The sequence below is a fragment of the Lissotriton vulgaris genome, chromosome 6 (assembly GCF_964263255.1).
Source record: "Lissotriton vulgaris chromosome 6, aLisVul1.2, whole genome shotgun sequence".
Lineage (NCBI taxonomy): Eukaryota > Metazoa > Chordata > Amphibia > Caudata > Salamandridae > Lissotriton > Lissotriton vulgaris.
The window spans coordinates 1749618061-1749638667 of NC_141694.1; the positions used below are offsets into that span (position 1 = coordinate 1749618061).

General features: G+C 46.2%; 1 protein-coding gene across 1 annotated transcript in view; it reads left to right on the top strand.

The window, feature by feature from the left end:
- Positions 1-20607, top strand: part of EHD3 (EH domain containing 3) — a 183513-nt gene that overhangs the window by 80279 nt on the left and 82627 nt on the right. The window contains exon 3 of the mRNA XM_086927982.1: positions 13710-13807. Within this exon, the coding sequence (XP_086784108.1) occupies positions 13710-13807 (98 nt within the window). The remainder of the gene's footprint in view (positions 1-13709; positions 13808-20607) is intronic.

Genomic DNA, 20607 nt, shown 5'->3' on the forward strand with positions numbered 1-20607 from the left:
CCGGACGGGCCAAGACGGGCTAGTCTTTGGCGTGTCTTCGGCGCGGATACGGCGCTTTTGCTGCGCGTCTTAGGTGACATCAGTGTTTTGTAGGGGCCGTGCTATCGATCAGCACCGCCTCCCTACACTCTCGCCCAATCGCTGCCCGGCACCGGGAGGGAACCCGGAAGAAAGGTAGAGCCCTGCACCCTCCACAACAATCAAGCCGAGTGCTTGCGGTGGACCGGGGTGTCAGGGGCGGCAAGGATCGCCTCAGAGAGGTTTGCGAGAGGATTTAGGTACAATTTTAAAAATTAAAGTGCATTTGTGCAGTTAAAACACACTAATACACAAACAATGGGTAAAATCTCGTGGTCACGCTCTCTGTGCAAATCATCAATCACATACACAAAAGCGTTAGGTTTCAGCCAGGTTCGCGCAGCACACAGTCAATGCAGCCCTTATGAGATTTAAAACATTGTCTTTCTTTTTCTTCGCTGTCATGGTAGTCCTTGCTAAGGTATGTGGAAGTCACTAGTCGAATTGAACCAATAAGAGGTTAGCCCACAAGTGGGGCGAAGAATTACTATCTTTCCTTCATTCTGATCTGGGTAATCAACGGAGAGGTTTTTGTGACTCTCCAGTCTCTTGAATCTTAAACTGGGAAAGGGCCATTTAAAGAGCTTGGATTTGTGAAGGTTTCTCCAGGAGTGAGGGGTTATCTTGTCAACAGTGGCTTCAATGCAAGAGCGTACGTTTTCAAAAAGGAGATTGGTGCTGCAGGAGGTATGTCGATTTATAGGAGATGGAGGTGCTCCGACTGCCTCTGCCCAGCAGCACCAAGTGTATTCAAGGTGGAGAACCAGGAGGCGCAAGTGTGGAAAGTATAAAGAGACAGGGAAATGACCTTCTCATCCCACTCTTTGAAGATGTATGCTTTGGCAAATGCCGAATAAGGCTATTGAGTTGTTGGAAATATCTGTCCTTAGCCTAAGAAAGGGAATTGATCTGTTATTTTACCCTGGCTGAAAATGGCCCAACATATCCTGTGTTTCAAATGTTGAAAATTAAACTATGCGTTCAGACCTTTGATTCTCAGTTATCGTGGAAAGTTTTATCTTCTCATTACAATTTCCCAATGTGCTGTCACTACCACCAACCTCAAGATAATAAGTTAGGGTCAACATTGGCCATTCCCATGAGGGGGATGCTTGTAGCAGCCACTGTTGGATACCAAGCCAACATCTTGGGGCCCATGATCCGAGTTGGCCTAACGGCTAGGGCGGTCGACCACTAATCTGGGGAACTGGATTTGAGTCTCGACAATGACGCTCAACATCCTGAGATTCTGGGCAAATCACTTAATCTCCCCGTGCCTACCAAAAATTAATGTGTTCTCATGTAAATGCAACTGGTGCTATGTAAAGCGCTCTGATACCCGATTCGGATCAAGTTCGCGCTAAATAAGTCTGTAAAGGGGGAGGGGGGGGCGTTTATGGTGTGGGTTTACCCAGAACTACTCCATTACCTAAAAATTTGTAATTTAGTCGAGTCACCTGTTTACTACAGTTCAATGTTTTGGGGTGTTAAAATTTTCACCAGCACCAGTATTATCCTTGTGTGCTGACAGTCAAGGCGGTGGTGCAAGAGTCTTTGCTGCGAGTTCCAAACCACTTCGATTGAACTGAGCATCTGTGGTTGAGGCCTGTTTTGTAGCGCTCAAGCCACAACAAAGGTGCAAAAATCAACAAAACAAGGATAACCTACTAATTTTCAAAAAAATCTCTATTTCAAGTCTTCTAAATGTTTGCCTGCCATACTGTTTTCAGATTTCTGCTCCATAAGTCAGGTTAACTGCTGAGCATTCCCCTGAAAACCCAGCGTTGAGGTGGAGCCCGATAACACACAGCATTTTTGTGTCATTACTCACATGATTGATGAAAGGCACGGATTAAATCCAGGGGGGTGTACAGGGCTATGTGGAGCGGTTGACACACCCCTCGGTAAGCCCCAGTGCTCTGGACATTGGCTGCACCGCCTTTTCAGAGAATGCAGCGGGTGTGTTCATGGAACGCGTCTCCCATTAGATGGAAAAGAAAGGAAATCCGTACCTCAGGCCTTCATTTAACTTTTGCTCTTGTTTGTGATCACTGAAAGAAAAGAAAAAACAAGCATTGGCAAACTCAATTGGTCTGTTGGATTCTAGCCTTTTTATTTTGTTAACGCTAGTTTTGTTTTGACTTGTATTTTATGAAACGTTGTGGGAGCTGCCAGTCCCACATCCATATTAAAATGGAGAAAAAGCAAAAAAAATGTTGGGTCTGAAAAAGCACGCATTATCATAGTATTCCCTGGCACTGAAGATAACTGTTTTGTGCCCAGACCTGTTCCTTGGGAAATTAAAGCAGAGAATGCTGTCACTCACAGTGAAGTTAGCCAACGGCTGAAGTGGACTGACCCATTGCCCGTGCTGCATCGTGCAGTGCGCAGCAGAAAAATACAAATGACGCAACAATAGACCAGTGGATGAAGAGGGATGGTGGAAAACCCCATGAGCAAGTATGTTAAATGTATAATTTTATTACAATCGCAAGGTCCAGGTTAATGCTCTAGCAGAAAAGAAACAAATTCACACATGCAAAACGGTGAACCGACCAAGAGCGAACTGAGTAAAGAGCATTAGTATAACAAAAATCACTTGGGTCTGTCTGATGCTTCATGCAAAACTGAGCAACAATTTATTTATTTTGCAGATAGTTGGCATTTTGCTTTGTGCCCACCTTGAAGTACTGAAGTGCAAAGGAAATTGGTCCATTGGTATTTGAAAGCTGGAGTGATTGCACTGTCATGTAGTCTTCCTTCCAGTGCCTTGTGCTTTTAATAGGCTGTTTACAAAGAACAGCCGCCATGCGGATTGTGAACACTGCTCCTCTTGTATGTGTACCTTACAGAGGGACTGTTAAACGTTCATGATTCGCTGTTTAATCTTTTACTAATGTCCACAGTGTTAGCCAGGGAAGTCCAGAGTGAACCAAGACGAGGTCCCACAGCCTTGGCTCGTTCCTTGGAGGGCATATATCTAAAGAGATGCGTTGGATTTAAGAAGTCTTGGATGCTACAATGTCCTTTAAACAAAAACTATTTTTTTTAATTGTGTAATCACAACTGGATGTAATTAACAGTCAGCAAGCTGCTGGGCATGTATTGGTAGGAACAGGAGACAAAAAAAATGGCTGCATTTTTTTTTCTTTCTTAGTTACTGATCTAGGATGGATTGCTGATTAAAGAAAAGGTGCTAAAGTGCATTTTTTTTTTCTTTAGTTTTTAAGAAGGCGGAGCAGCAGCAACATGTAAGGCATCTGGGAAGGAACACAGTTGAGGGTGGGTGGGAGGGCATATGGCAAGCAACACCGTGGAGAGGAGGCAATACAGGGAACAGGGGCGTAACACCGGCCCAAACCACCTGCTGTGCAGGTGGGCCCCGAGCTGCTTGGGCCCCCTCAGCATGGTCCTCAGACCTGAGAGCTCCGGATTAAATCGGAGAGAGGGCCCCTCCATTTACCTTGTGGGGGGGGGGGGAGGCACGACTTTCTTCACATCACGGACGGGAGGCTGGGGACGAACGGCGGGAGTTTATACTAAAGCAACACAGGAGGGCATGCAACAGAAACGGGGAGCGGGCTGGAGGGGATATGAAAACAACTGGTTGGGAGGGCAGAAGTGAAAGTAAAACTGGGTTGGACGAAAGTAACATGGAGGGCGTGGTTCGGAAGAAGCATTTTGGACGGTGCAAGAGGGAGTGCGGGAAGAGCAGTCGAGCAACAGGGTGCAACACGGAGTGCTTTACAAAAAAAGGAAAAAGTAGTGCTTGAAAAGCAAACCGTGCAAGCTACAATGCCAGCTAACACAGATTGTCCCTCCCATGGGAGCATTTCCTCTTCACAAACACAAGACTGACAATCAGGACGCAGATAAATTGCAGGTAAATGAGTGACGAGGAAAGCCAACCATTGGTAAGCAAAGGTCGGGATACAAGTCCCACTATGTTCTTGGTAAGCCAGAATATGTCTTGCAGTAGACCGCACTTGTGCTGTTTACTGGGCTTGGCCTAATAAAATCACAACCGTAAAGGGTTCATGAATACATTATCTAACAGTATTAGTCATTATTTCACTTATCTTTCCCTATGCCAGTACTTTCTTTGACGTGTCTGGGTGGCAACACCTTAAAGGCCAAGTACTGTAACATGCTAGGCCTGAGCAGGTAATGGCTTGCTCCCTGCAAGAGGATGGCCCCCTCCCTCTACCCTGCTTCCTGATGCAGCCACCAAGCCCCTAGATGTTTGTCTTGGCTTTAGTCATCTCTCGCCTCGACTACGGCAATGGCCTGTACGTGGGCATCCCCTCCCACGAATCCCGACGTTTACAGGCCATTCAAAACCAAGCTGCCCGTCTCATTCTCTCCCTCCCCAAATCCTTTCACATCACCCCGGCTTTGAAATCCCTTCACTGGCTCCGCATTCGCTTCAGATCCCTTTTCAAACTAGCTTGCTTTGCCTTTCGTGCCCACTCTCGCTCTGCCCCTGCTTACATCACTTCCCTCATTTCTTCCTATGTTCCTAGTCGCACCCTCCGGTCTTCCTCTCTCTCCCTTCTTCACATTCCCCGCTTCCGCAAATCCAGATCCGGGGGCACTCGTCTTTCCGTCTTGGCTCCCCAGTTCTGGAATAGTCTCCCACTTCATCTTCGCTCCATTCCTATTCTTAGCCATTTCCGTAAAGCCTTAAAAACTTTTTCTTTTTTCTTTGGCTTTCCCTTCTTAGGTTCCCTTGTGTCCCCCTCTGTGAGTTCTGACCCAGGTCCCCCAGCGCCAGGAAGCCGCTTGGCAGCAGTGCGCTTTATTAAATATTGTTTTCATTCATTTCATTTCATTTGCAAGAGAGCACTATCCACGCAGGACTCGTGAAGAAATATACAGTTTCCAAACTTGAACGTGGCGCATTGGGGTCACACAGGTTCTCTGGCTAATGAACTGACGCAAGAGTATTTGCTAAGCTCTTTGCAACATAATGTGCGACTGTTTTTGAGCCATGGAGTAAACTTGGATTAGGATTACCACCATACACTTGGTAAAGACTGTATCCCCTCTAACCAACTTGTACTGGATTTCTTAACTTCTTTGTGGCAGCCTAGCGCGCAGATTGCCTAGAGACAACTGCTGATATAAATGCTATGTTTATATTTACAATTTTGAGGGAGATATTGACAGCCCGCCTACATTTATATTCCATTTAAGAGAAAGCTTCAAAATGGAGTGAAGGCGCGGTTGAGAAGAGGGAAGTTGATAAATCCTTGCGGGATCAGCTTAAGTTGTCTTGGACGACATCTAGGGCGAGGCAGGGGTAGCATCACCTACCCATGGCTTGGTTGTCCTTGGCTTCCATTGCTACCCCTGATTTCAAGGTCATGAAGGCAGCAGTGGGAACAGAAAATGAGCATGGCTGATACTCCTTGCTCTTTGTGATCTTTTCAGCAGAAAGCTGTGAGTCAAGGCATCAACCATGTGATGGAACACGAAGAAACCTGGCTGGGTTCCAACCAATGGCACTGTGCCGTTTGTTGGAACCCAGCCAGGTTTCTTCCTTTTGCGCGGAGCAAACTTGCACACCTTCAACATTTTGATGAAATCCAGCCGAATAAGCAATGAGTTCACCGTAGTGCATTTCATTATCTATTCAAACATCAACCATGTGATGCCACCTAGGAGAGGCGGGGCCAGAGAGGTTTGAGATCCGAGTGCCAGGCAAATGGCATTTTAGAGTTTTAGTGTACCCTTCTTCCTCTAGCACCAGGGCCATTTTTGAGACCTCCACTTGAAATCTGGCACCCCTTGTGGCTGTGCCTTAAGACCGCTGCATTTATTCGTGTCAGTGCAGCGATAGTCCCTCCATCTGTCTTTACGGCGTTTTGGTGGATGGATGTCGCTGCTCGCTGTAAGACCTTCTGAATGGGAAACTTCTGCAGCACTTCACTTCTTGATAACAGCAGGACCAGGGCTGTTTGCTTCTTAATGGGGCATCCTGGGTGCTCACAGAGCCAGGTTAATCAATAGTGGCCTCCCTGCTCCCCGTAGCATCCAAGCATGCGTCCATACGAGGTACAGAGGTCCGTGTGTGCTCACCCTGGAAAGCCTGACTGCAGCCATCTTATCTTCACTGCTCGTGTAACAGCTGATCCAAGAAGCTCGAAGGCAGATTTCCGGAGAGATCTTAGACTCAAAACTGCAGCTCTCTGTTGTGTAAACATCAAAAGAAAATTTTGATCTGTTTACACAATAGGAAAAGGAGCTAATGGAGTTTTCACCACATTTAAATGGGAAATGTGAAACCTAACATTGATGCATCACATATTTGCTCCAGTACTTTCTTTAGAAGAATTTGAAGAATCAGGTTGCTTCTTTTTAATCATGTTTTGTAATTTTATACAATCTTCAGCAATTGGGAGGCAATGTGGCTTAATGGTGAGAGCTGCCGACTGTGGCACTGAGGAACCAGGTTTGAGTCCGACGTTGGCGCAACATCATTTCATTCTGGGCAAAGCACTTCATTTCGTTGTGGCTTTAAAGAACAAAATCTGACCTTGTGGACTTCAATCTGGTGCTCATGTAAATTGCTCTAACGCCTTTGGGCCAAGGCCGCCCAATAGATATAAAAAACTGTGAAATCGTAAAATAGTGTCTTAACTAGCTTAGATACTGGGAACGGCCCAAGACTGAAAAAAGTCACTGGAGGCAGTGGGAAGAGGCAGTGCAGCCCTGCCAAGTACCACTCATCAAGGGTTAGATTAACGCAGTTTATTACTGGTGTCCGCATCACTGCACGAAGTGCCTTCGTCATGCATTCTATTGCCCCAAGGGACTTTCCTACGAGGCGCGCTGTAGGTGGAGCTGCATTTATGCAGTGAGCGCTCTGTGAGACCGCTGTGACAACAAAAGGAGAGCTGTGTGCTTTGTCTCACAGCTCTGGTCATCTCTCGTTTACTGGGGCTTCAAACATCAACAACTCTGCATCACAGCGGGCCATGGGACTATCGCCAATTCAGTCAAACAGAACTGCCCGCCCAGTTTAGCGCATCAAAGTGTGTACCACGTGGTCTTTTCGGGGAGCGAGGGAGGGAGGGAGGGGGAGAGAGGGAGAGGGAGGGGGAGAGAGGGAGGGGGAGAGAGGGAGGGAGAGAGGGAGGGAGGTAGAGAGGGAGTGAGAGGAAGGGTGAGGGAAATATATATACATATATACATATATATATATATATATATGTCCAGCTCCCAACGTGAGTAGCACAGCGCAATCAGCCACACCAACAAACAGGACCCAGCCAGACCCAAGATGGTGCAAATTGGTATTTTTATTTAGTTTTCAGCCCAGCACCAGTCCGCCATATTATATATATTAATTATCAGTATCTGGACCTGCCTGACGTGGATCCGGGCGGGGGGGGGGGGGGGGGGGAGGGGGGGTCAGCGACTTGCCTGTTGTCCAGCAAGGCCCATGCTCCGCTGTGACCATGCAGTGTCTGAATAGCTAATAGCTCGTGGCCCCTCAACTGGCCACACCCGTTTCCCAGGTTGCCTTATTAAGTAGCTGACGCGAAACATCAGAGCAAACCATTGACCGCATGCCTTGAGGGGAGTACCTAAAATCCCTGTCCCTCAGGCCTCTTATGGTGGTACTTACGTGGTGCTGCAACACTACAGCCCCCCGACAAAGCAGACACTGAGGCGGCATATAAAGCTCCATTAAAAAAATCCAGTCCAGGCCTTTGCAAACTGTTAAAACCGGAGATGGTGGCTGGTATGTTTTTCTCCAAAAAGTGACAATCTTAAGTCACTACCAATATTGAGGCCGCAGTTGGAGGACATCAGTTAAGTATAATGTATGCCAGTACTCTCTGCAGCACTGAGAGCCCTTGCAGATGACTGTACCATCATCTTAGAAGGGGGCAGTAAGTTAGTGAACTTCCTTTTCATGTATTTTGTAGGCGTTTCAATACTTTTAGAGTTCTTGTTGTGCTAAAGTGTGTAATTTCTGATATTTATTTCTGTCATTGCACTTCATTGCTTAGTTTGACGTGTGAGAAAGTGTCACTCTAAGTGTTACACATGTTGTCTCCTGTTGCAGTTAAGTGTCATTGATCAGTACACTGAAATCCTGAAATGTCAAGCATAAGAAATCTGAAAAATTGGCAGCATGAAGTGCCTGAGACTGAGTGTCGGTATAATCTCCTACTTGCACTTGCTATCCTATTAAAATTGCTCTCAGGCTACTGCACGGTCATGAATGCTTGGATCAATGATAATCTTCTCAGCAGCTGCAGTGCCTGCCTGCGCTCTGCTGCTGAGAACTGCAGTCACGCAGTCGGTCTCCAGTTAGTGCCCTTCCATTTCAGGTGCTTTGCAGCAGTTTTAAGCTCTTTTTAGAGTTTCTCGTTGCTCAAATGGGTGTAAGTTCTGATATGTGTTTTCCTTGTCTTCATTGCTAGATTTTGCATGCGAGAAAGTGTCACTCAGTCGTTAAAATGTCACTAATAATTACACTGAAATTATGATAATGTCTCACACAACAATCTGAAACCTTGGCAGCTATGGCTGTGCTCTCTCGTGCCGTGGGATGCAGGGAGAACTAGGACGGCTTCCTGTTGCAGAAGAGAGCCACACGGCACTGGGAGTGTTACTCCTCACTCTACTTCCGCTTACATTCTGGTTCCCTGAGCATGCTCTGACAAGAGCTGCTAGCTAATGCATATGCATAGTTATCAAAGCACACTGCAGACTAGTGCTGACGTCAGAGGGGATGGAGAGGTCAGGGTGGGGCGCTGCCAGCCTTCAGCTACTGTGGCAAATCTCAATTTATGGGTTCACTAGAATAATATTTTACTTATCACGTCTATAGGTCTCTAATAGAAAGCAGATCTGCTTCTGAAAATAACTTTTCTTGCTAGAGTATTAATCTGCACTGCTCTCCTGTGATCTGCTTTCTGCCTTACTACATGCAGCTCATTCATTTCATGTAGTAAGGGTGGTCTGAATATTTTTGTAAAATACAGATGAAAAGGATGTTAGAAAATGAGTATATGAGAACCCTTTGGCGATATCAACTGCACACCTACCTCCCTTTAACTCTTGCTAAGTAGGTCACGTTCTTCTGCCTCCACGCAATCATCACACTTGTAAAATTGCTGACGGATAGTGCATGGCATTGGCGCCACATTTCGAGGATGCTCGTAAAAATGCAAGAAATTACGGGCATCAGAATTGTTATTGCTAATCTCGTTGGCATAGATGCTGTACAGTAAGACTAAGAAACATTCCCAAAGCCAGTAGGTCTCAAAGGTGAGACCTGTTGTTCTATCCAATGCTTTTATTATTTTTTTAATCTGGTTGCAAAAGACCTATATTCAGTTTATCCGGAGGTCAACTCCTCCCATTGTTTACCATTGTTTGTCTTTGTTGTCATTCTTATTTACTTCTTATTTGAGGGGTTTGATTGTCCATCTTGTGTTTCTTAATTTCCTGGATCAAATCCTCTTTTCTTGTGTCCTTACTCTTCACACGTTTAGGTAACTATTTTTTTCTTCTTTTGCTTAAGTAATCCATGAGAGTGCATGTGTTTTTTAGCTGTCTCCCACATGTGCTTCTCTCCCGCCTCCCACTCTGGGTTGCTTTCTCCTCCTGCACGCTATTCTCCATTTCTTAGATTTTTTTTTTCTTGTTTTGTTTGTGCTCTAAAAAAAATGATTTCTTTTTTACTGCCATCTTGGATCAATACACAATGGTACCCACGTCATTCTGATGGTGCACATGCTATCTGAGGCATGCAGATGTCAGTGGGATTACACAGGCGCAATCGCCTTTTTTAAAATGAAATTTTATTTGAACAATGCTGCCCAGCCGCCCTAGCCTCTAAAGCAATGACTAAGCCATTCTGTCCCAAAGGGGTGACCTATTGGTTATGTCAATGCTTGTTAATGCTTTCTTGTGCTCCCTGGACATGTACACGCTCTGCACCATACATTACACTAGTTGTACAGTGATGTTGTGAGCTCATTAGTGATGCCATCCACGATATCGGTTGAGGCGTCATCCGTGGTGATGTGTGAGGTCATAAGCAGTGCATGGCAGGGGCATGAGTTGTTAATCATAAGTGGCCTATCTTAGGAACTTTTTAGGTTTTATTTTATAAACAGTGCTTAGCTTTTACTAAGTTTTAAAAAAAAATATTTTTATCTTTTAATAAAGCTTGAAAGACCATATCACATACAAACATTACCATTAGTACATCAGGTATCAAAGATTTTTTTCAAGTTAGATTTTTAGATATGGCTTTGGCTGGGTGAAAAATTACTTTTTCCACTTCAGACATCTGCATGCCATAGCAGGGAGTTTGCGCCGCAAGGAGACCGATCGGAAGAGCATCAGTGAGGCAGCAGGGTGCCGGCTGTTCAGAATACCAGGGTGACGGCACCTCACGATGGCACAGCCGTTAGGCAGCAGACGAAAAATGCTCCTTGGAATAACGGAGGCATCATAGCATGGTGGCGACCAGAGCACAAGTCGGGGGTACACGCGCGTAGATGGCGTCCACCCACTATTTTCACAGGGTGAACGCCGTCCACCCTGTCGAGGTTGGGCCCCACTAAATGTGCTGAACTCGTCCCGATGTAATTTCCAAACACCAGGACATTTTGAGCAGCGCCTGCACGTTGTCTGCTTTCCATCTGCAACAACGTGCCGGCTGGGACAGGGCTTTCTTATTTTAGACTCCTGCTGGGCCCATAAAGGCCGAATTTGAGTGGTCACCCGGCCTCCTTTTTTTGTGTGAGTCTGTTGGAATGCAGCAGTCAAGATCCTCACACCTAGAAGCAAACGCAGCAGAGGAGAAACAAAGGTTAGCACTTCACCCATACTTAAGAGAGGCAGCTTTGCACTTTGTTCAGGCTCTGTTTACTAGATACTAATGCACTGCAAGAATGTCGGGTGTGTTGGTCTTTCCTAATAGTTACACAAAATAAATATATTTTATATAGCAATTGCTACCCCTGAGAAGGCGTTGAAATAATTGAAGGACCACTATTTTTTCTTGTGTAGCGTTACTCATCCCAAAGCAGAGTGTCAGAGCGCTTTACATCACACGTACATATTAAAGTTGTGGCTTGTGATGCCACTTCCAATGATGTCAATTGCTGTGATGCCACATGTGATGCCATGCGCCGTGATATTACGGCGCATGGCATGACGCGTGATGCCACTTGCATACTGTTTAACTAGGTTAGTCCCCCTACTTTTTTTTTTTAGGACTTGTGCCCTGGTGGCGGCGTTGAATAACAACCGAGGAGTGATATAGTAGGGAGGGAACACAGCAGAACTTGGCAGCTGCCCATAATAACTGGGCGCAGCACAGCAGGTGGGAGTGTAAAACATCAGCATGGAAACAATGAGCCAGCAGAGAGTGACAGCAGTGAGGCAAACGGCCAGGAGCGGATCAGCGTTATAGGAAGGTGTTGTACAGTGCTTTGCTTCTTCTTAGGGCCAGCACTCTAGATCTCTCCCTAGGTTCTGGAGCTCTCCTTCGCCCTGTTGGCAGTTGGAGCTCTGGTTGGACAGGGGGGCTGACCTACCTATATCTGTGCTGCAATAAAGCTTCTACTTCACCTACCTGCTTGTGGAGTTATCATCATTGTACAACATTTGGCGACTTGGACTTGTGGAGTGTCCGACCATTTCTTCTCCGCGTGTGCTGCAGCCAAGGAAACCACTGCAGTGCGGTAGAGCTCAAGAGCCCCTCAAGAACCCCGTGTGGACAGCGAGGAACGAGGACGCTGACATCGTTTTCCACTTCAACGATGACCGCTTAGGAACAAGAGAAGTAGGAGCGGAATTAACCACAGAACCACTTTGATGTGCACATAAGAATGTAGAGGCATCGCCACCACCCACCTCCCCCCGTTCAGTTGGCAAGGGAATAGGCGGAGAAGGACCACCAGAGGACAGTAAATAACCATTACAACCATCACCATGAGTAGGAAGCAGGTCATCAGGAGAAGAATCTTTACGTTTCTGGTAGAGTGCCACCCTCCGGTAATTCCAACTTTCGCCATTGGCCAAAACAATGAAGTGAGGAAAAACCTTCTTGACCCTATAGGGACCCCTAAACTTGCTGAGACCTTTAGCAAGTCTACCCGGCTTAACCTTAACTAGGTCACCCACAGAGATGGGCATGGGGGTACTGTCATGAATTAAGGGAACATCACTACCCGAACCCATCAACCAAGCAGGGGTCAATTTGCTTACAGGCGTGCGACCACGCATAAGTTCAAAAGGAGATTTTTCACCACTCTTATGGGGTGTGGAGCGGTAAGCCCAGACCAGTTCCTGGACACGCTCTGTAGAAAAACAGCCAGTCTCAAGGAACATCTGAATCACACCCTTGACGAGGCGATTCACCCTTTCACAAAGGCCATTACCCTGTGGGTTGTAAAGACTAGTCTTCTGATGCCTGATGCCACACATTAACAAAAGAAGTCATCTTCAAGGACGTGAGTTGAGTCCCATTGTCTGAAATGAGAACAGAAGGATACCCCTCGTTGATAAAAGTACTCTTCAAAAACTTAATGGTGACATCAGTGGTGATTTCTTTTACAAATTGTACACACAGCCATTTAGAAAAACAATCGATTAAAACAATTGCGAAACGGTGATCAATAGGTAGTTCACTCTATGCAGACACTATGCCAGGGAGTATTCTCAAAGACAATTTTTTGTGTGGACTGAGAGCCCAAGACCTTGAGGCGTCATTGTACAACAGAAGGTTGCACAGTCTGAGGCAGCACTGAAAGGAGGCAGCGCTGCTTAAAAGGCAGGAGGCCAGGCAGAAAGTCCGCAGTGAGGCATGGCTTCAATCAGGCAGAAGTAAATAAGCGTTTGGAGTCAGGAGAAAATAGCAGTAGTTAAACAGCAGAGAATAACCAAGCAGGGAGGCAGCACGGATGGACAAGAGGCCGCGCAGAATAACAAAGGAGGGAGGCAGCACGGATGAACAAGAGGCCGTGCAGAATAACAAAGGAGGGAGGCAGCACGGATGAACAAGAGGCCGTGCAGAATAACAAAGGAGGGAGGCAGCACGGATGAACAAGAGGCCGCGCAGAATAACAAAGGAGGGAGGCAGAAAGGATGAACAAGAGGCAGCGCAGAATAACAAAGGAGGGAGGCAGCACGGATTAACAAGAGGCCGCGCAGAATAACAAAGGAGGGAGGCAGCACGGATTAACAATCGTCGGCACTGAATAACAAAGGAGGGAGGCAGCAAGGATTAACAAGTGTCAGCACTGAATAATATTCAGGAAAGAGGAGAGAATAGCAGTGGTGCAGCTCAGCAAGGAGGTGGCACAGAGTACCAGGAAAGAAAAACTGAGCAAGCAGCAAGGCCGGAATCCAGCACTGTAAACCGCAGTAAAACATTCTGCGAGGAAATCTGTAATGGGATTATTTCTGGGAGGTATATGTTACTTTGAAACATTCGAGTCAGAGTATTAATACAGTATGTTTTTAGCTGAAAGAGCTGAAGTGAGTTGTTTTTCCTTCACTCAATTGTATTATTTATTTCTAAATATGAATGCATTCTTACCCTGTCTGCCACACACAGACATCTGAAGTTGTTTGCTTTTTGTCTTGTCTAGGTTTGTTTGTGCCCAGTTGCCCAACCCTGTTCTGGAGAGCATCAGTATTATCGATACTCCGGGGATCCTGTCTGGAGAGAAGCAGCGGATCAGCAGAGGTAAGGGGCAGAGCGGCGATGGGGAAACGACCAACTCGAGCAGCCAAGGGGGGCGGGGCTAAAGGCAAAAAACACTAGAGGCTAGGAGGTGTGGGGTGAGGCTGGGATGAAGGACCCGACCAGCACTAGAGGCTAGGAGGTGTGGGGCGGGGCCATGCTGATGGAAAAGACCAAATCTACTAGCCAGGATGTCTGGGGTGGGCAGGGCTTGAAGGGAAATATGCTAGTGGCCTGGAGATGCTGTGTGGGCTACACTAGTGGTTCGGCGACATGGGGTGTGGCCGAGCTAAACTACCAGCAGTAGAGGAGAGTTGGGTGGTATGGGGTGGTGCAGGGCCGGGCTTGGCTGAAGGGAAACTAACTCGCGAGATGGAGTTGTGGAGCGGAGTTGAGGAGTACAGCCAACACTAGAAGCCAGGATATGCGAGGCTGGGATGGACTTAGACCAATGACCATCTCTAGATTCTAGGATGTGGCCTTTGGCCGAGGCATCGACCTACACTAGAGGCCAGGTGGGGCTTCCTAAAGTGCTGTCTCCAATTATCTTGTGCACAAGATTGCATAACGGTCCTTTCAACCCAGTTGGAGGTCAGTTGTTGATATGCGCTGCTTAGCCCTTTCATTAGCAAATAATTCATGGTGGAGAGTGTCCGTATACTGTATCCATTCTTCTAACCTGTATATGAGCGCAGAATACGGAGTACCAACTCTTGATCAGTCACCCATGCAGTGGAAGAAAAATCTGTTGCACGTCTTCTATGAACACCTTATCCATTCTGTAGGGCTTCCCTGCATCTTGGCCAACCTACATGATCTAGAAAGGTTTGACCTCCCTGGAACTGTCCTGCTTCGTCCTCTTGTCTAACACTCTGTTGCTCCCCAGCCTGGACTTTGGTATATAAATGCCGTACATACATACAGAGCTCTCTCATGCTTTCCTTGGTGGGGGTGGGGTGTCTATGATAACTCCAGTGATCTTGTTATTTTTATATATTTATGGCACAGGTCTAGGTTTGAATAGACCTGCACTGTGCAGAGAGCATGGCTTGCACAAGATCTGGCACTCTGTTTGTGGTGAGGAGCAAGAGATTGATGAAAAGTTGGTCCAAAGGAGGTGTAAGGGCTCTGTGTGAGTTCAGATGAGTCTCAGTTGAGATGGGAGCCCAGAGTTCATATATGTTCTGGAGTAAACCTTCATTGCAGACTTGCGCTCCTTGTAAAATTGGCAGAGGGAAATGGCTTAGTCTGCTTTGGAGGAGGGTGCCATGCCACTGTTTGGACACAGACCGTGAAGGTTGCCTTCTGTGTCTTGTACTTCAGCTTCAAGTTAAAAAATGGTGCATGATTGGCTCCTGGGGCTACCAATCAATGCAAGAGTTTACAAATATCCCTGCATGTCTGGCAGAAACATTCATAATCGGGGACTTGTGATGATGCAAAAGATTTAGGAGAGATTCTGAAGGACAGAAGTTAATATGTAGTGCAGTTTCATTTTGGGAGATGCAGTCCTACTTCTGTTGCCATATGAGTCAAGCTGCGGCATTTAGGATGGTTTTAAAGAGGATTCTGGGGTACCGCTTCCAGTGGAGGACCGCTGACCGTGCCATCCATGTACACTTTTCAGTCGCACAGTTCGCCCTCAACAACAGGTGTTTGGCATGGTGATCGCGAATAGATTGTGAAATGTTGTGTGATTAGTGATCGCGTCCAGGTGGTTGTATTTGCAGTGCCTTGACCCGTTTTCCATCGTAAGCCTTGTCTCTGTGGTACTTAATGTTATACAGAGTAGCATATATCAAAAGTCCAAGGCAGTGATTGCCTTCGACTGCATCGTCTAATGAAACGAATCATAGTGGTCGTGGAAGTCTATTGTCCCTAAAGGCTTCTTGCTTTTGGAGAGCTATTTTCTGCATCCTAAAAAATTCATGCACTTCCTCGCGAAGTGGCCGTCCATTCAACCAAATGCATGAAACCGCTCTCATAAATTGTTGATGCCAATCAATGTCTTCTTGACTAAAGTTTCCTCCAGTGGCTTCGCTCATGGACGAATTTCAATAAAGCATCACTTCGTTTTCGATATATTCTCGCATCATTTTATGGGGCACGTGCTTCCTCTGTGCACTAATAAAAATGGAGTCATGACAAATCATCAATACAAACTGAAGCCTCTCCAATCGAGGGGAAGGGTGTGGATATCTTAGATCCTGTATAGAAGGGTTACGCTGACTCTCCTTCAGAATGACAGGATCAGCCTGTGACCACATGTGTGGATTTTATTTAATGTCCCTCTCCACAAGTGTTGTCACCATGCGGCATGGCGTACCAGGACATAAAAAAGGTAAATTAAGAAAACGCGAGCTGTCGCCCCATATGCCCAAAACTTGTTGTCATGGCGTAGGGTTGGCACGGGAGCTGGTGAGCATGAGACGGCGCCACCAAGGAGAGCGTACAGGAAAACATATATCACTTTCTCCACAGTCTACTTCACTAACCTTATTCAGTGCTGAGTCAGGTAGGTTCATGGAAAAAGTCTGAAGTTCTACATGGAAAACAGATAAGGGATCCCTGAAGCCAGCTTCACATGCTGAGGTTTCATTCACTGTAAACTGGTTTGAACCCTGGGACATTAGTAGATTGCCTCTCTGTTTTTCTGTGCCTCCATACCTCTGACTTATTTTGGTAGGCAGGCCCTCGGATTTTATAACCACCTTTATAGGTATAGGTGGGACCAGTGACGTAGTGTGTGTGGGGCCTTAGGGGTGGTCGCCTGGAGTGCAACATTTTAGGGGCTTTCTTAGGGGTGAAACGTGTTAAAAGGAAAGTTGAAGGATACTTGCCTTACCCCGGGCGCTGGCAACCCAGGCTACGCTGCTCGGTGGCACCATGGGCCAAATGAACCTGTGCGGAAGCACACCTCAACTTGAGTGTAAACACCACCACCACTCCGCTGACCCCGCCCTTCCATTACAGGGGAGGCCGGGCTGTGCTTGGAGGATGCTGGGAGGTGGTCTATTGCCCCTTCCTGTGGAACAGTCGTGAGGGTGTTGTGTGTTAAAGAAAGTAATGAGGACGAACTGGCATATCCAACAACTCCTGGCATTCCCTTCACAGCACTGTGAATACACCTGGACACAGTTGTGAGACCAGGAGGAGGCCAGAGGTCTGGGGCTGGCCTCCTGACCGTAAACTGCAATACATGACTTTTCCTCTAGCAGCCTCTGATAAACACTTCGACTTGAGCCCTTGTTTTCTATCACAACATCTAGCAAAATATTAGCCAAGTGGACCTGTTTCACTGACTCAGATTCCAAAGAGCAGAGGTTAGAGGCATATTGAGAGCAGAGTTATTGAAAACCGCATGTTATCCACTTTGGTTTCGTTTCTATGCTCTCTTTCCAGACTCTGCACTTTGCACAGTGCAATTGAACGAGCACGTCACAAGTGCACTTTTAGCTCACAATGCTTGTGGCGTACTGGGCGTGCTGCAAATCGTTTTACAAGCAGAGACCAACCGGATTATTTTGGATTTCCTGAAAACAAATCCTGTAGGTGGCAAATGGCCCACGACCGCCCATTCCTTACTGTTCAGCCAACATTGCTTCTGGGACTTGTAGTTTCTATGTTCACACTAGGATAGGCCTACAAGTTCCAGCATGCTGGGTGCTGTTGGCGAAATAAGTTCATTATTGGATGAGAATGGCCCTTGTGGGACACATTAAAGCTATGAAAAGCCAAGTATTAGCATTGTGCTGGCTTTCTTAAACCATTGCAGGCATGATACCCATGTCCAAGCAGTGCTGTCCCCTGGCAGTTCTGTTTACGGGTTGAAAAACAATACTTCACCTAGTCTGCCCCTTGTACAATTATTTCTTCTTTTCATCTTCTCGAGCCATGCCACTTTTGGAAACTCCGAAACCATGCGTGCAAGAGTTCTGTTTTTTTACTTTATTGCTGTTGACTATATATCACTTTCTGTCACTGTTCCTCTTCACCCCCTTCTTTCCCATAACCTTGAGTGCTGTCCCTGCGGGGACTTCCTGTTAACCCGCTGCAAATGGTGTCTACCGCATCCAGTGGCGTAATGTGAGTTTTTCTACATTGCATCACATAGGTCAAATAGAAAAAACGAGAGCTATTCCTTTGGGTATTTATAAATTGCAATGGAAACCAATAGCTCACAATATCTTAATGATGGGGCTATTAAAAAAAAAAAATGATGTCCATAGGAAGAGTTTAACCTGTGAACTGAATCCCTAGATGAAGATTCACCCAATTGTGATCTGGTGAGCTTGCGGTGTGCAGATTGCGCTTACAACCATGGACACGTCCATCCATTGGATGGATTTTCCATGCTCCGCAATTCCCAAGGGTGGCAGGATGGCTGTCCCAAGAGCGTGTTAGGTGACATGGGGAGAAAACTGTTAGGAGCAGCTCTAGCTTTTTAAATGTGTGTGTTTTGGTTTTTGTGTGTTTTTTGTTTATTTGTTTTTTTAGACTGGGACCTAAGGGGCGCTTTCAGGGTATCTATACCATACAGAACTGGGCAAACTAGATGTTTTTCAAGATGAATACTATTGTCGCAAACCTGAAAGCTGTTTCCGGTGAGAGCTTCTGCAAGTTGGTACGTTAATCGAATAACCCTGTGGTAGTCTCAAACTATGTGACAAAAATTGAGCATGACCAGGTGGGTTTCAGCAGTGGGATTTCATCATTGTTTTGGGGTTTTTTTTTTGGTTTTTTTTCTGGGCCGTTATTCAGACATTTAATCTACCAGAGCAAGTTTCACTCCGGTACCCTGAAAGAGCTCCACGAGGTTGGATTGAGTTCCCTAAAGGTACCGCAATGCAGTGGTCATGTCTTAAGAGATGAAGTCCACATATTGAGCTCAGCCTTCTGAAGGGGAGATTGTTTTCATACTTTCAGTCTGTCCCTACAGCAATAATGCATTCTGTTTTCTTATCTTCATGACTGGATCTATTGCTACAAGACCCCTTTTCCTAGTTGTAAACTGGTCCTATCAAGCCAGTGTGCTGGTCAACCAAAATTCCAGTACTTGCTGGTTCAAATGGGATTCTTCCAATGAGGAGGCTCGTTCTTTTCTTCTGAACCCATCTGAAGACAAGTGGAAGTCTGTGGCATAACCATGGCTCCTCTCGTCCCTGTGGGGGTAGCAGTAGTCTAGGATAGGAGCAACACTTCTTGGAACAAGTCTTCAAGCAAGGTTTGAAATCAGAGACTAAAGTAGCTTCCCTGTTTTCCTCAGCAGGAAGATAGTGCTCCCCTCCCCCCCCCCCCCCCCCCCCCCCCCTCACTGGTTGTGCTTGCTCTCCTGCCCCCCCCTCGTTGCTTGTGCTTGTTGTCCTGCCACCTCGTTGCTTGTGCTTGCTGTCCTGCCACCTCATGCTTGCTGTCTTGCCCCCTCGTTGCTTGTTTCTTTTTACAAATAGATGTTGAAGATACGTCGACTCTGCGAACAGGGACATATCAAGTGAACTGGTCTCACGGTTATTCAGTAGAACACCTGAACCAATCCTTATCTAGTTCACACTCTTCCCACCGCCGCTCTCTCGCAGTGTGAGGAAACTCAGATCGTGAAGCTGATGGATATTTCCCAAGATGGTGAACATCTTCCTGGAGTGAGCAGATGCCCCTCGCTCCGCTAATTGCTCCATCCTGGCTCACAAGCCAGCCCAATGGAGAAAGGGATTTGAGAAACTCTTGACTGCTTTTCTTGTGAGGTATCTGTGTAGAATTGAAATCTGTAATATAAGAAATAATAAATTATAGAAATTATAACACAACCACAGTTCTTTGTCCGCTCAGAAGATGGTAGATTTATTAAGTCAACAAAACACCAAATACGTGTGACACAGAGACTATCGGCATAGAAGCCTGAATGTCCAAAGAGCTGATGTGTTTGGTATAATTTATAGACATCAACCACCAAACCACCCATATGACATGTAGCAAGAATTATTATTGATTGAGTATCTTTTTGTTTTCAGGATCTTTCCAAATAGTAAAAGATGGATTCTCACATGGTTGATTCCTTTCTAAAAAGGTCCAACAACTCCCCTTTTCAAGACGTGCCCAGGCGAGCAGGCCCTGGTGCGGGCTGGGCTGGCCTCTTATTTCATCGGCATTTACCTTGAAGCCCTTAGAGGCAGGTTTTACATACCACCGATAGTGCCCCTTTTGCTTTCCACATCTCACCAAGGTTACTTGCAGCAGGCATGGGAGGACTTTAAAGACAACAAAATGTAAAGAGGAAAGGGTGGTGAAAAGGAAGAGATCAAAGAGGTAGAAGAGAGAGGAGAGGCTGGCGGAAGTAGAGAAAATTAGCAGGGCTGTTTTTGCTTCCTCACTCCAGACCTGTTCTGGTGCAAATTCCTGCCACTAAGAATTGGATGGTGCGAGTGACTTCGTGTGCTGTCTGGACACTGGTTTCTTTCCTTTTCTCCACCTAGCCTGTTGCGTTTTCATCTCTCAATGTTTTGTTCCTAGTTCGGTCTCCCATCCTTCCGCCACTACCTTTCCTCTCTGCCTGCACACAAGTTCTCATCTTTCGTTGCTCCCTTTTCCTTCTACCTCTTGATAATCTTTTCTATACAGATTGCGTTTTTTGCCTAGATTACAGTTGTGTTTTCTGTAAAGGGCGCTAATCGTCTTTGTTGCAGCGGCACTATGGAAAAATTAGAAAGATTTTTATTTTTCAATTTCAAACTGGCATAGTTATATCTCCATCCAGCTCCAACCTGTAGTGATCAAGCTTTTAGAAGCTCAAATCCCATTTTATAAAA